Consider the following 14,909-nt stretch of genomic DNA (forward strand, 5'->3'; position numbering starts at 1 on the left):
CAGCAGTGCCACCGTGCTGCCCCAAATATACAGAATTATGTGGGGCACAGATAGGGTAGTAGGAAAGACCCCTTAGTAAAGGGGGCATCAATTTAATGTAAGGGACAGGAAATTTAGAGGTGATTTGAGGAAAAATATTTTTTTTCACCCAGAGGGTGGTGGGAATCTGGAACTCGCTGCCTGAAAGGGTGGTGGAGGTGGGAACCCCCACAAGAAGCATTTAGATGAGTACTTGAAACAGCCCTAGCACACCAGGCTACAGACCAAGTGCTGGGAAGTGGGAATAGAAGTGGTAGGTGCTTGATGGCCGGTACAGACATGATGGGCCGAAGGTCCTCTTTCTGTGCTGTTAAACCCTGTGACTCACAACAAATGAATCCCTTTCCCTGTTATACAGGAAAATGCAACAAGCAACTTACTCACAGGAATGAGATAGGACAGCCATTTCGTGTGATCTGGATCATGTTGCTTTTATCACATGAATAATTGAACACACTGTTCAAAAAGAACATAAGAACATAAGAAATAGGAGCAGGAGTAGGCCATCTAGCCCCTCGAGCCTGCCCCGCCATTCAATAAGATCATGGCTGATCTGACGTGGATCAGTACCACTTACCCGCCTGATCCCCATAACCCTTAATTCCCTTACCGATCAGGAATCTATCCATCCGCGCTTTAAACATATTCAGCGAGGTAGCCTCCACCACCTCAGTGGGCAGAGAATTCCAGAGATTCACCACCCTCTGGGAGAAGAAGTTCCTCCTCAACTCTGTCTTAAACCGACCCCCCTTTATTTTGAGGCTGTGTCCTCTAGTTTTAACTTCCTTACTAAGTGGAAAGAATCTCTCCGCCTCCACCCTATCCAGCCCCCGCATTATCTTATAAGTCTCCATAAGATCCCCCCTCATCCTTCTAAACTCCAACGAGTACAAACCCAATCTCCTCAGCCTCTCCTCATAATCCAAACCCCTCATCTCCGGTATCAACCTGGTGAACCTTCTCTGCACTCCCTCCAATGCCAATATATCCTTCCTCATATAAGGGGACCAATACTGCACACAGTATTCCAGCTGCGGCCTCACCAATGCCCTGTACAGGTGCATCAAGACATCCCTGCTTTTATATTCTATCCCCTTCGCAATATAGGCCAACATCCCATTTGCTTTCTTGATCACCTGTTGTACCTGCAGACTGGGCTTTTGCGTCTCATGCACAAGGACCCCCAGGTCCCTTTGCACGGTAGCATGTTTTAATTTGTTTCCATTGAGATAGTAATCCCATTTGTTATTATTTCCTCCAAAGTGTATAACCTCGCATTTCTCAACGTTATACTCCATTTGCCATATCCTCGCCCACTCACTCAGCCTGTCCAAATCTCTCTGCAGATCTTCTCCGTCCTCCACACGATTCACTTTTCCACTTATCTTTGTGTCGTCTGCAAACTTCGTTACCCTACACTCCGTCCCCTCCTCCAGATCATCTATATAAATGGTAAATAGTTGCGGCCCGAGTACCGATCCCTGCGGCACGCCACTAGTTACCTTCCTCCAACCGGAAAAACACCCATTTATTCCGACTCTTTGCTTCCTGTCGGATAGCCAGTCCCCAATCCACTTTAACACACTACCCCCAACTCCGTGTGCCCTAATCTTGGGGTCTGATGTTGGTGCAGAAAGTATCAGTGCGATTCCTTTAACAGCCTCTGGGTGCATCAGATCAAGCGGATGTCCTTTCATTGTTCAAAGAACAATACAGCACAGGAACAGGCCCTTCGGCCCTCCAAGCCCGCGCCGCTCCCCGGTCCAGGATTGAATCCTGAATCCAGGATCCCCGCCCAATTTTCCAGTCTATCTACATACCAATATCCTATCCACCGAGCTGTCCCCCACAGCTACGATGCTTTGTTCATTACAACCTATTAACTCACCCCCACCCCCCCATTCCAGACCATGTGATCTCCAGGGAGAGGCGAAAACCCAGAGTGAAAAACCCCAGGGCCAATATGGGGAAAAAAAAATCTGGGAAATTCCTCTCCGACCCCCTGAGGCGATCGAAACGAGTCCAGGAGATCACAATGGCCCTGATCGGAAAATGCTTCCCAACCCTAGTCATTTCCACTTCCACGAGAAACAAGCAACAATTAGCCCGCGCCGCTCCCTGGTCCAAACTAGACCACTCTTTTGTATCCCTCCATTCCCACTCCGTTCATATAGCTGTCTAGATAAGTCTTAAACGTTCCCAGTGTGTCCGCCTCCACCACCTTGCCCGGCAACACATTCCAGGCCCCCACGACCCTCTGTGTGAAATATGTCCTTCTGATATCTGTGTTAAACCTCCCCCCCTTCACCTTGAACCTATGACCCCTCGTGAACGTCACCACCGACCCGGGGAAAAGCTTCCCACCGTTCACCCTATCTATGCCTTTCATAATTTTATACACCTCTATTAAGTCTCCCCTCATCCTCCGTCTTTCCAAGGAGAACAACCCCAGTTTCCCCAATCTCTCCTCATATCCAAGCCCCTCCATACCAGGCAACATCCTGGTAAACCTCCTCTGTACTCTCTCCAAAGCCTCCACGTCCTTCTGGTAGTGTGGCGACCAGAACTGGACGCAGTATTCCAAATGCGGCCGAACCAACGTTCTATACATCTGCAACATCAGACCCCAACTTTTATACTCTATGCCCCGTCCTATAAAGGCAAGCATGCCATATGCCTTCTTCACCACCTTCTCCACCTGTGACGTCACCTTCAAAGATCTGTGGACTTGCACACCCAGGTCCCTCTGCGTCTCTACACCCTTTATGGTTCTTCCATTTATCGTGTAGCTCCTCCTTACATTATTCCCACCAAAATGCATCACTTCGCATTTATCAGGATTGAACTCCATCTGCCATTTCCTTGCCCAAATTTCCAGCCTATCTATATCCTTCTGTAGCCTCTGACAATGTTCCTCACTATCTGCAAGTCCTGCCAGTTTTGTGTCGTCCGCAAACTTACTGATCACCCCAGTTACACCTTCTTCCAGATCATTTATATAAATCACAAACAACAGAGGTCCCAATACAGAGCCCTGCGGTACACCACTAGTCACAGGCATCCAGCCGGAAAAAGACCCTTCCACTACCACCCTCTGTCTTCTATGACCAAGCCAGTTCTCCACCCATCTAGCCACCTCCCCCTTCCAGATATCCCTGCCACCCTTTCCTGGTGGTTCTCACTCAGCCCTGGTTGATGAATGCCAGCCAGTCTGGGTGACAGCAAACTATTTGACTGCTGCGTGCTTCACGGCCGAGGTCACTCCTGCACCTACCAGACAGTCCCATGCACAAACCGTCCAGCAAAGGTCTCTGTTTGGACTGTGCTGTGGTGTGAGCAGCATGGTGGCACAGTGGGTTAGCGCTGCTGCCTCACAGCGCCAGGGACCCGGGTTCGATTCCCGGCACGGTGGCACAGTGGTTAGCACTGCCGCCTCACAGCGCCAGGGACCCGGGTTCGATTCCCTGCTTGGGTCAGTGTGTGTGTGGAGTCTGCACGTTCTCCCCGTGTCTGCGTGGGTTTCCTCCCACAGCCTGAAAGACGTGCTGGTTGGGTGCTTTGGCCGTGCTAAATTCTCCTTCAGTGTTACCCCGAACAGGAGTGTGGCAACTAGGGGATTTTCACAGTAACTTCATTGCAGTGTTAATGTAAGCCTACTTGTGACACTAATAAATAAACTTTAACTTTAATCCTGAGAGTAATCATGGCAAGGCTAACAGTCGTACCATGAAAACTAAGATTAATACTGAAGGAACGGTCTGGATGGTTCCACTTCAGATCGGCAGCCCGTTTACCCATTTCGGGGTTTCCTAAATCATCCCATGATCCCTCCACCCACCATCATAGGTCATATTTAGACAGTATGACTGGTGGTTACAGAATGTGATTGGACAGCAGGCCAGACAATGACGCACAGTCACTGTCCAATGAGGTTTTACCAGTTTGAAGTGGACAAGTCGAATTAGAGCAGAGCATGTACTGGAAGCAGACCTGGTTTGTCAAAGTGTCCGCCGGGGTTAACCACAAGCCCACAGGTCAGCGCCAAACATCATCTCACCCTCAACAGAGTGTAGGGTCAATTGCCCCATTGCCAGTGCATGAGGGTTAATTTGAGGGTCAGTTGCCAGTGCATGAGGGTTAATTTGAGGGTCAGTTGCCAGTGCATGAGGGTTAATTTGAGGGTCAGTTGCCAGTGCATGAGGGTTAATTTGAGGGTCAGTTGCCAGTGCATGAGGGTTAATTTGAGGGTCAGTTGCCAGTGCATGAGGGTTAATTTGAGGGTCAGTTGCCAGTGCATGAGGGTTAATTTGAGGGTCAGTTGCCAGTGCATGAGGGTTAATTTGAGGGTCAGTTGCCAGTGCAGACTTAGGAGATGATCCCATTGTGCAATAGAACAAATCTGATAAAGGAAACAAAATGGAAGAATCTCATTATTCCCCCTATTTGTGTCTCAGTCAATTAAATGATGCAATTCGGGGAGGGCAGTGGAGAGAATCTCAGCTCCAATCAGCAGAACTCAAACTAAATAATGTGAAATAAATGAAAGGTGAAGCAGTAGTTTTATTAACATGACAATGTTCAGTTCAGTGAACTTGCCTGGAGAATGTGGCCGGATGTGAAAGCTCTCCTTAAGGATATTTCAGCTCAGGAGGTTCCCCTGGAAACAGCAAAGCTCAGCCACAGCCCTCCCTTCGCTCATTGCCTGGGTTTCTAACACAATGATTCCAGGGACTGGTCTTTCCAGCTGTTTGGAATATCCCGTCAGGATTCTGGGCACACCGCAATCCAGACAGCTGCATCTCGTGAGGCACCATCAAGCGATGGTCCCAGTTCCACAAGATCCCAACTCCAATGTCGACCATCCCAACTTCCCCTTGTTGCCTTGAGGAGGGGTCTGTAGCTTCATCGCAGGCTCGGACAGCTGGAGACCACTCGGCCTGTCCTATCTGTGCTGGCCGTTGGGAAGAGCTATCCAGTTAATCCCACTGCGGCGCTCTTTCTCCAGCCCACTGCAGTCTTTCCCTTTGAGTATTTCTCCAATTCCCTGTTGAAAGTTCCTATTGAATCTGCTTCCACCGCCCTGTCTGGCAGCGCCTTGCAGACCACAACAACTCGCTGCGTTAAAACTATATTTCCTAATCTCAACCTTGCTTCTTTTGCCAATCAGCTTCGCTCTGGTTACCTCCTGTCAGTGGAAACTTTCTCCTTATTTACTCTATCCAAAACCTTCATCCTTTCCTCTTCTGTGTCTGTTTGTACAGATTGTGAAGGGTTAATACACAGGGAGAGACTGGAGTCACATGGAGTCCAGACTGGGTAATGGGGGAAGCAATTTTCCTTCTTTGGACGACACTAATCAGCTGCTGGGGTGTTTTTCTTGAGTCACTTGTTTTGCTCCCTCAGACATTGTCAGAATTTGCTCAGTTTGGACTCCGGGTTTCCCGGCCAATGCCGGGGTCACGAGGCCTTTGTCCGCTTTTCCATTGGAGTTCCAGCTGCTCATTGAAATCTAAAGGTTCATTTCCAAACCGCCTCTCTGGGTCATGTGACGTAGCCTGCGTCACACGTCCATTTGCAGAAGAGAACAAAGTTGAGACCGCCCGCTTACTGGAAGGTTCCGTCTGCCTCGCTCCTGCCGGGCGGCTACTTCGCGTGGACCATGCGGCGTCTTTCACTGTCCACGCAGCAGGGTGGGGCCAAGAGGATCAGCAGGTACAGCAGCAGACACAACCAACAGGAACAGCTCTTCACCCAGAACGTTGACCAACTGCCCTGCGAAAACACTGTCTCCAAGGTCGCAGATTCATAACTGAAGCATTCACCGAGGGACAGAGAGAGAGAGAGAGATGGAAAGAGAGAGAGTCAATTCAGGAGAGAGAGAGACAGAAAATGAGTCAAAGCAGGAGAGGAAGAGAGCAGAGAAAGACGGACAGAGAGAGAGGAGAGCAAGATAGAACAGTGCGATTATTAACAACAGTGAAACACGCCAACGTGGAAAAAACATTGCCTGATTTCAAGAAGAAATTGGATATACTCTTGGAGCTAAAGGGGGGGGAATCAGGATATTGAATGTGTGAGGTGGCACGGTGGGTGGCACTGCTGCCTCACAGCACCAGGGACCCGGGTTCAATTCTGGCCTCAGGTGACTGTCTGCATGTTCTCCCCGTGTCTGTGTGGGTTTCCTCCGGGTGCTCCGGTTTCCTCCCACAGTCCAAAGATGTGCGGGTTAGGTGGATTGGCCGTGCTAAATTGACCCTTCGTGTCAGGGGGATTAGCAGGGTAAATGTGTGGGGTTACGGGAATAGGGCCTGGGGTGGGATTGTGGTCAGTACAGACACGATGGGCCGAATGGCCTCCTGCTGCACTGTAGGGATTCTATGACGATCAGCCATGATCAAAATGAATGGCAGCGCAGGCTCGAAGGGCCGAGTGGCCTCCTCCTGCTCCTAGTTTCTGTGTAATCAGAAGTGCTCCGTAAACATTTGGAATGTTCCGACGTGGCGCTGAGCTGCTGTTCAGTGTCTCGTTTTAAAATGAAGAACAGGTGCGGACCTCATTGTCCATCCAAGAGGAGTATATCAAACCTACTGCACAGAAACAGGCCACTTGGCTGGAGTGCTGGTGCTCCTGCTCCAAATGAACCAAACATACTTCAATCTAACTTTCCCAGCTTCCCCTGAAATATTGTTCCCCTCGAGCATTCCCTGTGGGAGCGAGTGCCACCTTCTCCTCACTCTCCGGATAAAGATGTTTCCCTTGAATTCCCGATTGGATTTATTAGTGATTGTTTTATGTACAGTGGGTTAGCACCGCTGCCTCACAGCACCAGGGACCTGGGTTCAATTCCCGGCTTGGGTCACTGTCTGTGTGGAGTTTGCACGTTCTCCCCGTGTCTGCGTGGGTTTCCTCCCACAGTCTGAAAGAAGTGCTGGTTAGGGTGCATTGACCCGAACAGGTGCCGGAATGTGGCGACTAGGGGAATTTCACAGTAACTTCATTGCAGTGTTAATGTAAGCCTTACTTGTGACTAATAAATAAACTTTATTATTTTACTTTACTTTATTGATGTTCCTGGTTCTGGCCTCCCCTCTTGTACATCAGAATATAGACACTCACCGCGCAGACTGTTCAGTCCGAGTTATCCTTTCTCTGCAACCTTCCCCCTCTCTGACTCTCACTGGTACAGTTCCCTGTCTGATCCCTCCCCAGAACTCCTCACAAGTGTCTAGACTTTTGGGCACAGACTGGGAGCGTAAACAGGTTACTTCGACCCTGTCCCTACACAATTCTCATGCAAGTACATACACAGTTCCCACAGAGGTCACCGGCGTTACAGCAGTGTCCTCAGCCCGGGCACTGAGGACAAGTGCAGAGCCCCCTAGATTTGACTTAAGTCAGCTCACCGTGTGACTCAGTCCCACAACAGTGGGCGATTGGGAACACTCAGACTGAACTGTTCCCAGACTCCACTTACTTGAACCAGCTGGTCAATGTCATCATGACGTAGAGGGAGGCCAGGAAGAAGACAAAATGGAAGCAAGAGTAACTGTAAGTGACTTGCTCTCTCTCGTTGTGTATCAGTTTCTGTCCACCTGTCAGCTCCACTTCACCCCTGGGCACTGCAGATCACAGCAAATAAAAATAACACATTAACCACTGGGAATCAGTGCAGAGAATCCGACCTGTCCCCCAGTGAGAGTCAGCACATTCAGGAACTGTATCCCAGTGAGAGTCAGCACCTTCAGGAACTGTATCCCAGTGAGAGTCAGCACCTTCAGGAACTGTATCCCAGTGAGAGTCAGCACCTTCAGGAACTGTATCCCAGTGAGAGTCAGCACCTTCAGGAACTGTATCCCAGTGAGAGTCAGCACCTTCAGGAACTGTATCCCAGTGAGAGTCAGCACCTTCAGGAACTGTATCCCAGTGAGAATCAGCACCTTCAGGAACTGTATCCCAGTGAGAGTCAGCACCTTCAGGAACTGTATCCCAGTGAGAGTCAGCACCTTCAGGAACTCTTTCCCAGTGAGAATCAGCACCTTCAGGAACTGTGTCCCAGTGAGAGTCAGCACCTTCAGGAACTGTATCCCAGAGAGAGTCAGCACCTTCAGGAACTCTTTCCCAGTGAGAATCAGCACCTTCAGGAACTGTATCCCAGTGAGAGTCAGCATCTTCAGGAACTGTATCCCAGTGAGAGTCAGCATCTTCAGGAACTGTATCCCAGTGAGAGTCAGCACCTTCAGGAACTGTATCCCAGTGAGAGTCAGCACCTTCAGGAACTGCATCCCAGTGAGAGTCAGCGCCTTCAGGAACTGTATCCCAGTGAGAGTCAGCACCTTCAGGAACTGTATCCCAGTGAGAGTCAGCACCTTCAGGAACTGTGTCCCAGTGAGAGTCAGCGCCTTCAGGAACTGTGTCCCAGTGAGAGTCAGCACCTTCAGGGACTGTATCCCAGTGAGAGTCAGCACCTTCAGGAACAGTAACCCAGTGAGAGTCGGCACCTTCAGGAACTGTATCCCAGTGAGAGTCAGCACCTTCAGGAACTGCCCCCCAGTGAGAGTCAGCACCTTCAGGAACTGTCCCCCAGTGAGAGTCAGCACCTTCAGGAACTGTATCCCAGTGAGAGTCAGCACCTTCAGGAACTGTATCCCAGTGAGAGTCAGCACCTTCAGGAACTGTATCCCAGTGAGAGTCAGCACCTTCAGGAACTGTATCCCAGTGAGAGTCAGCGCCTTCAGGAACTGTATCCCAGTGAGAATCAGCACCTTCAGGAACTGTATCCCAGTGAGACCCAGGCAGCTGATATGAAGTATTTGTGATTGAAATTCTGTTCCTCACCTTCCTCATCGAGACAGCAGAAGCAGCAGGAAGCTTTCTGTAAGAGATAAGAGTGCAATAGTGAGAGTAACGACTGTACTGTCAAAGGGGAGGGAGGATCAGTCATCGCACTGAGTGTGGATTCTGTCGAGATAAAACAATGGAGGCAAATTTGAGAAGAGACAAATATTGTGAGAATTAACTGAAAATCAGAAAAGTAGGAAAGTGTTCTGAAAGTTCCAGAACTATGAACAGTAAATATTTTGCAGCTGGGATTGATAGATTTGGGCGGGGATCCTAGATTCAGGATTCAATCCTGGACCGGGGAGCGGCGCGGGCTTGGAGGGCCGAAGGGCCTGTTCCTGTGCTGTATTGTTCTTTGTTCTTTATTTCTGTTCATAGAGTAGAATCATTGAATCCCAACAGTGCAGACAGAGGCCATTCGGCCCATCGAGTCTGCACCAACCACAATCCCACCCAGATCCTATCCCCGTAACCCCACACATTTACCCCACTAATCCCTCTAACCTACACATCCCGGGACACTCGGAGGCAAATTAGCATGGCCAATCAACCTAACCCGCACATCTTTGGAGTGTGGGAGGAAACCCACGCAGACACGGGGAGAATGTGCAAACTCTGTTCTCACTGGAGCGACGGAGGTTGAGGGGCGCCCTGATAGAAGTCTACAAGATTATGAGGGGCATGGACAGAGTGGATAGTCAGAAGCTTTTCCCCAGGGTGGAAGAGTCAATTACTAGGGGGCACAGGTTTAAGGTGCGAGGGGCAAGGTTTAAAGGAGATGCGCGAGGCAGATTGTTTACACGGAGAGTGGTGGGTGCCTGGAACCCGTTGCCGGGGGAGGTAGTGGAAGCGGATACGGTAGTGACTTTTAAGGGGCGTCTTGACAAGTACATGAATAGGATGGGAATAGAGGGATATGGTCCCCGGAAGCGTAGGGGGTTTTAGTTAAGTCAGGCAGCACGGTCGGTGCAGGCTTGGAGGGACGAAGGGCCTGTTCCTGTGCTGTAATTTTCTTTGTTCTTTGTTCCGCACAGACAGTGACCCAAGCTGGGAATTGAACCTGGGTCCCTGGAGCTGTGAGGCTGAAGTGCTAACCCACTGTGCCGCCCAGTTCTGTTGGGTAAAGGGTTAGGGGTTACAGAGTAGACAGAGTTGAGAAACAAATCAGCCCTGGTCTCACTGAATGATGGAACCGGCTTGAGGGGCAGAAGGGCCTCCTCCTGTTGCTACGGGGAACCAGAGAGGTTGAGCGACAGAGGGATGAATGATGACTGGAGTGAGGCAGGATTAATGACGAGAGAAGAATTACTGACCTTGAACTCATATCTGTAAACCCGGAGCATCCAGATTGGTCCAAACACCTTGGCTAAGTAAGAGGCTTCATTACTACCCAGGAGGCATTGGGACGATGAGAGGCAGCCAATCAGATTGATTGAAAGGAGAGTAACGATTGGAAAGTTATTGCAGACAATCACATTGATCTTTTCATATAATCACAATAATAAAAATACATTCTTCATTTTCACCATTTTACCAACACAAAATGGCTAAAGATTACACAACAAACGTAGCAAATATGGTAGGAATTCTTATTCCTCTTTTTATTTATTGGATTAGTTATTAAATTTATCACATCCCAATTCTCCATTTAATTCATGGAATGAGTGATTGACATTGGTCTGATTACTAAGTTATAGCGTCACTAACTGGTAATGGTTGTACCCCTCACTCATCACTGCCTTCTAACCTCAGACAGAGCCCTGTCCCAGGGACAATCCTCATTCCCTAATTGCCCCTTGAGAAGGTGGTGGTGAGCTACCTTCTTGAACCGGCTGCAGTCCCCATTTGGTTCAGGCACACCCACGGTGCTGTTAGGGAGAGAGTTCCAGGATTTTGACCCAGCGACAGTGAAGGAATGGTGATATATTTCCAAGTCTGGGAGGTGTGTGACTTGGAGGGAAACCTCCAGGCGATCGGGTTCCCAGGTATCTTTGATTTGATTTGATTTATTATTGTCACGTGTATTAGTATCCAGTGAAAAGTATTGTTTCTTGCGTGCTACAGACAAAGCATACCGTTCATAGAGAAGGAAAGGAGAGAGTGCAGAATGTCGTGTTACAGTCATAGCTAGGGTGCAGAGAAAGATCAACTCAATGCAAGGTAAGTCCATTCAAAAGCCTGATGGCAGCAGGGAAGCAGGGACTATTTATCTGCCACACTTCTTGTTCTGGACGGTAGAGGTTGTAGGTTTGGAAGGTGATGTCTAAGCAGCCTTGGTGAGTTCCCCGCAGTGCGTCTTATAGATGGTACACGCTGTTGCCACGGTGTATTGGTGATGGAGGGAGTGAATGTTGGAAGGAGAGGTGTGGAGTTTGATCAATTCATTCACAAAGAGACTTACCAAGCAAACAGGACGCAGCAATACATGATGGCGGCTCCGATGATGGCAATGATCTTTCCCTCTTCCTGTACTCCATCCTCACTGACACTGGGGAAGCAGATGCTGATGTTCTGACCCTGATATTCCACTGAGAAAAATGGAACAGGAATGACACTGCGCTCATTCACAGAAGCGCGTGCGACCCACTCCGTTTCACACCCATTTTATTGCAGGTTTCAAAGCCCCATCCCAGAGATGGAGAAGCTGCCAGAACGCTGACACTTGCTGCAGTGAGGGAGTGCTGCACTGGCAGAGGTGCCACCTTCTGGATGTTAACCTGAGACCCTGTCCGCCCGCTCAGGCTCATGAGAAAGATGCAGAACAACAGAATCTCCTGGTTAAAAATCACTCCTTCAACTAACATCAGATTCACTGAATATTCATCTCTCTGAGATCTTGCTGTGCACAAAATGGCTGCGCTATTTACCAATAATATCAGTTAGTGGGCTCTGAATTGATTTGTTAACTGGTGTGATTCCAGGCGATGAGTTGTTGTATAACCGCAGTACAGCTCACCTCCCTGCGCTGTTCAGAGCAGCTTTGAACCTTCCTCAAGGGTAACAGGACAAGACTATATCGTCACCATTATCCCAGTAACACGATCCCTGCTCCCTCACAACATCCGCCCCCGCACCCCACCCCCTGCCCCCCGCATTGTCTCCAAACAGGCCTGTGTCCAGCCTTTGGCACAAACTCCACCCCCTTCCCCAACGCCAATGCTCTTTTCCCTTCCCTTCCCTCTCACCCATCCAAACCCCCATCCCCTTCCTCCCCATCATCCTCACCCCCAGCCCCCCTCCTCATCCCCTTCCCCAACCGCACCCTCACCCCCCCCTCACATTTTCCCTACCCCCCCCCCCCCCCCCCCACCCTTCCCCACACCCAGCCCCCTTCCTTCGCCACCTTCCCTTCTCCCCCGTCCCATCCCTGGGATCTTGCTGTGTACTGACCAGTCTCTGGGGGGCGGCTGGAGAGGGCCGAGAAGGTCAGGTACATGACGTAACAGCTGATGATGGAGGTTTGGAGCAAACTGCTGTGTGCCTGTCCTGAAATCAGAAGCCAAAGATTCGTCAGAGCGCGAGGAGAGGAAGGCTTTGGGAAATGTCACTCACTCACCCCCCCAGTTTCACACCTGTTCCCAAGCTCCCCTCTTCTTCCTGCGATGTGAACCCTCCCTCACGGGCGAGTAGCACAGACACCACCCCCTCTACCACCTCACGCCAACCTCTCTGAACACGGGTATTGACAGGACATGATAGCTGACCATATACTTAGTGCAAACACAACTCTCATATACGTCTGCACATGAACACGCACACGGAATACATTCACTGTCACACATGAACACGCACACGGAATACATTCACTGTCACACATGAACACGCACACGGAATACATTCACGGTCACACATGAACACGCACACGGAATACATTCATGGTCACACATGAACATGCACACGGAATACATTCACGGTCACACATGAACACGCACACAGAATACATTCACGGTCAAACATGAACACGCACACAGAATACATTCACTGTCACACATGAAAACACACACAGAATACATTCACTGTCACACATGGACACGAACACGGAATACATTCACGGTCACACATGAACACGCACACGGAATACATTCATGGTCACACATGAACATGCACACGGAATACATTCACGGTCACACATGAACACGCACACAGAATACATTCACGGTCAAACATGAACACGCACACGGAATACATTCACTGTCACACATGAACATGCACATGGAATACATGCACTGTCACACATGAACACGCACACGGAATACATTCACAGGCACACATGAACCTGCACACGGAATACATTCACGGTCACACATGAACACGCACACAGAATACATTCACTGTCACACATGAACACGCACACGGAATACATTCACGGGTCACACATGAACACGCACACACAATACATTCAAGGTCAAACATGAACACGCACACAGAATACATTCACTGTCCACACATGAACACGCACACGGAATACATTCACGGTCACACATGAACACGAACACGGGATATATTCACAGTCACACACATTACTGCACTGCTTTCCTTTCTCTGACCGTTCACCATTGGCTGCTGTGTCTCTCTCTCTCCTTTAAGACACTCACTAAAAACAGCTTCTCTGACGGATCCTTTGGTCACATGTCCCTCAGTGGCGCAATGTCCAATTACATCTGTCCCTCCACAGGATGCCTTACTCTGTGAGAGATGCTATGTAAATGCAAGTTGTTGTTATGTTACTCACTCTGCTCCACACACTGGCTTCTGGATAAGAAAGACACGAAAAAGCAGAGGCTGAGGTTGAGGATCAGGAGAGCTTTGTTAATGAGGCAGCCCGCAGGGTGGGTGTAGAACTTGTACATCAGTGAGAACGCAGTCACGGCAAGGATGTAGAACAGCAGGGTAACGGCCAGCACAGCAAGACTCCACAACTTCCCGTCTGCAGCTCCCATCATCCTGTTGGAGATACACAGAGCAGTGAACGGGAGCCATAAAGTGGTCAATAATATCTCAAACTATCTCAGTACACCAGCCAGTCCCATCTCAATCTCCCTTTCAATCACTCCTGATGAACAGAGATTAAGACAGAGAGGAGAGAGGCCATTCAGCCCATCGCAGATCAGAAGCATGCAACTCTCAGGGCAGCAATTGCACTGGGTTAGATAAAGAGTAAAGCTCCCTCTACACTGTCCCCCATCAAACACTCCCAGGACAGGTACAGCACGGGGTTAGATACAGAGTAAAGCTCCCTCTACACTGTACCCATCAAACACTCCCAGGACAGGTACAGCACGGGGTTAGATACAGAGTAAAGCTCCCTCAACACTGTCCCCATCAAACACTCCCAGGACAGGTACAGCACGGGGTTAGATACAGAGTAAAGCTTCCTCTACACTGTCCCCATCAAACACTCCCAGGACAGGTACAGCACGGGGTTAGATACAGAGTAAAGCTCCCTCTACACTGTCCCCCATCAAACACTCCCAGGACAGGTACAGCACGGGGTTAGATACAGAGTAAAGCTCCCTCTACACTGTCCCCCATCAAACACTCCCAGGACAGGTACAGCACGGGGTTAGATACAGAGTAAAGCTCCCTCTACACTGTACCCATCAAACACTCCCAGGACAGGTACAGCACGGGGTTAGATACTGAGTAAAGCTCCCTCTACACTGTACCCATCAAACACTCCCAGGACAGGTACAGCACGGGGTTAGATAAAGAGTAAAGCTCCCTCTACACTGTCCCCCATCAAACACTCCCAGGACAGGTACAGCACGGGGTTAGATACAGAGTAAAGCTCCCTCTACACTGTCCCCATCAAACACTCCCAGGACAGATACAGCACGGGGATAGATACAGAGTAAAGCTCCCTCTACACTGTCCCCATCAAACACTCCCAGGACAGGCACAGCACGGGGTTAGATACAGAGTAAAGCTCCCTCTACACTGATCCATCAAACACTCCCAGGACAGGTACAGCACAGGGTTAGATACAGAGTAAAGCTCCCTCTACACTGTCCCCATCAAACACTCCCAGGACA

The 14,909-nt window shown here is 49.7% G+C and overlaps 1 protein-coding gene across 1 annotated transcript in view; it reads right to left on the reverse strand.

Annotated features, from left to right (window-relative positions):
- Positions 1 to 4,580: 4,580 nt before the first annotated feature.
- The window catches only part of serinc4 (serine incorporator 4), a 36,089-nt gene continuing 25,760 nt past the window's right edge, over positions 4,581 to 14,909 (reverse strand). Inside the window, exons 6-12 of the mRNA XM_078199977.1 lie at positions 13,610 to 13,821; positions 12,268 to 12,363; positions 11,279 to 11,405; positions 10,191 to 10,263; positions 8,875 to 8,911; positions 7,514 to 7,658; positions 4,581 to 5,848 (exon numbers count right to left, since the gene is read on the reverse strand). Of these exons, the coding sequence (XP_078056103.1) occupies positions 5,683 to 5,848; positions 7,514 to 7,658; positions 8,875 to 8,911; positions 10,191 to 10,263; positions 11,279 to 11,405; positions 12,268 to 12,363; positions 13,610 to 13,821 (856 nt within the window). The 3' untranslated portion in view covers positions 4,581 to 5,682. The remainder of the gene's footprint in view (positions 5,849 to 7,513; positions 7,659 to 8,874; positions 8,912 to 10,190; positions 10,264 to 11,278; positions 11,406 to 12,267; positions 12,364 to 13,609; positions 13,822 to 14,909) is intronic.

Source organism: Mustelus asterias, chromosome 29, assembly GCF_964213995.1.
Source record: "Mustelus asterias chromosome 29, sMusAst1.hap1.1, whole genome shotgun sequence".
In the NCBI taxonomy this organism is placed as follows: Eukaryota; Metazoa; Chordata; class Chondrichthyes; order Carcharhiniformes; family Triakidae; genus Mustelus; species Mustelus asterias.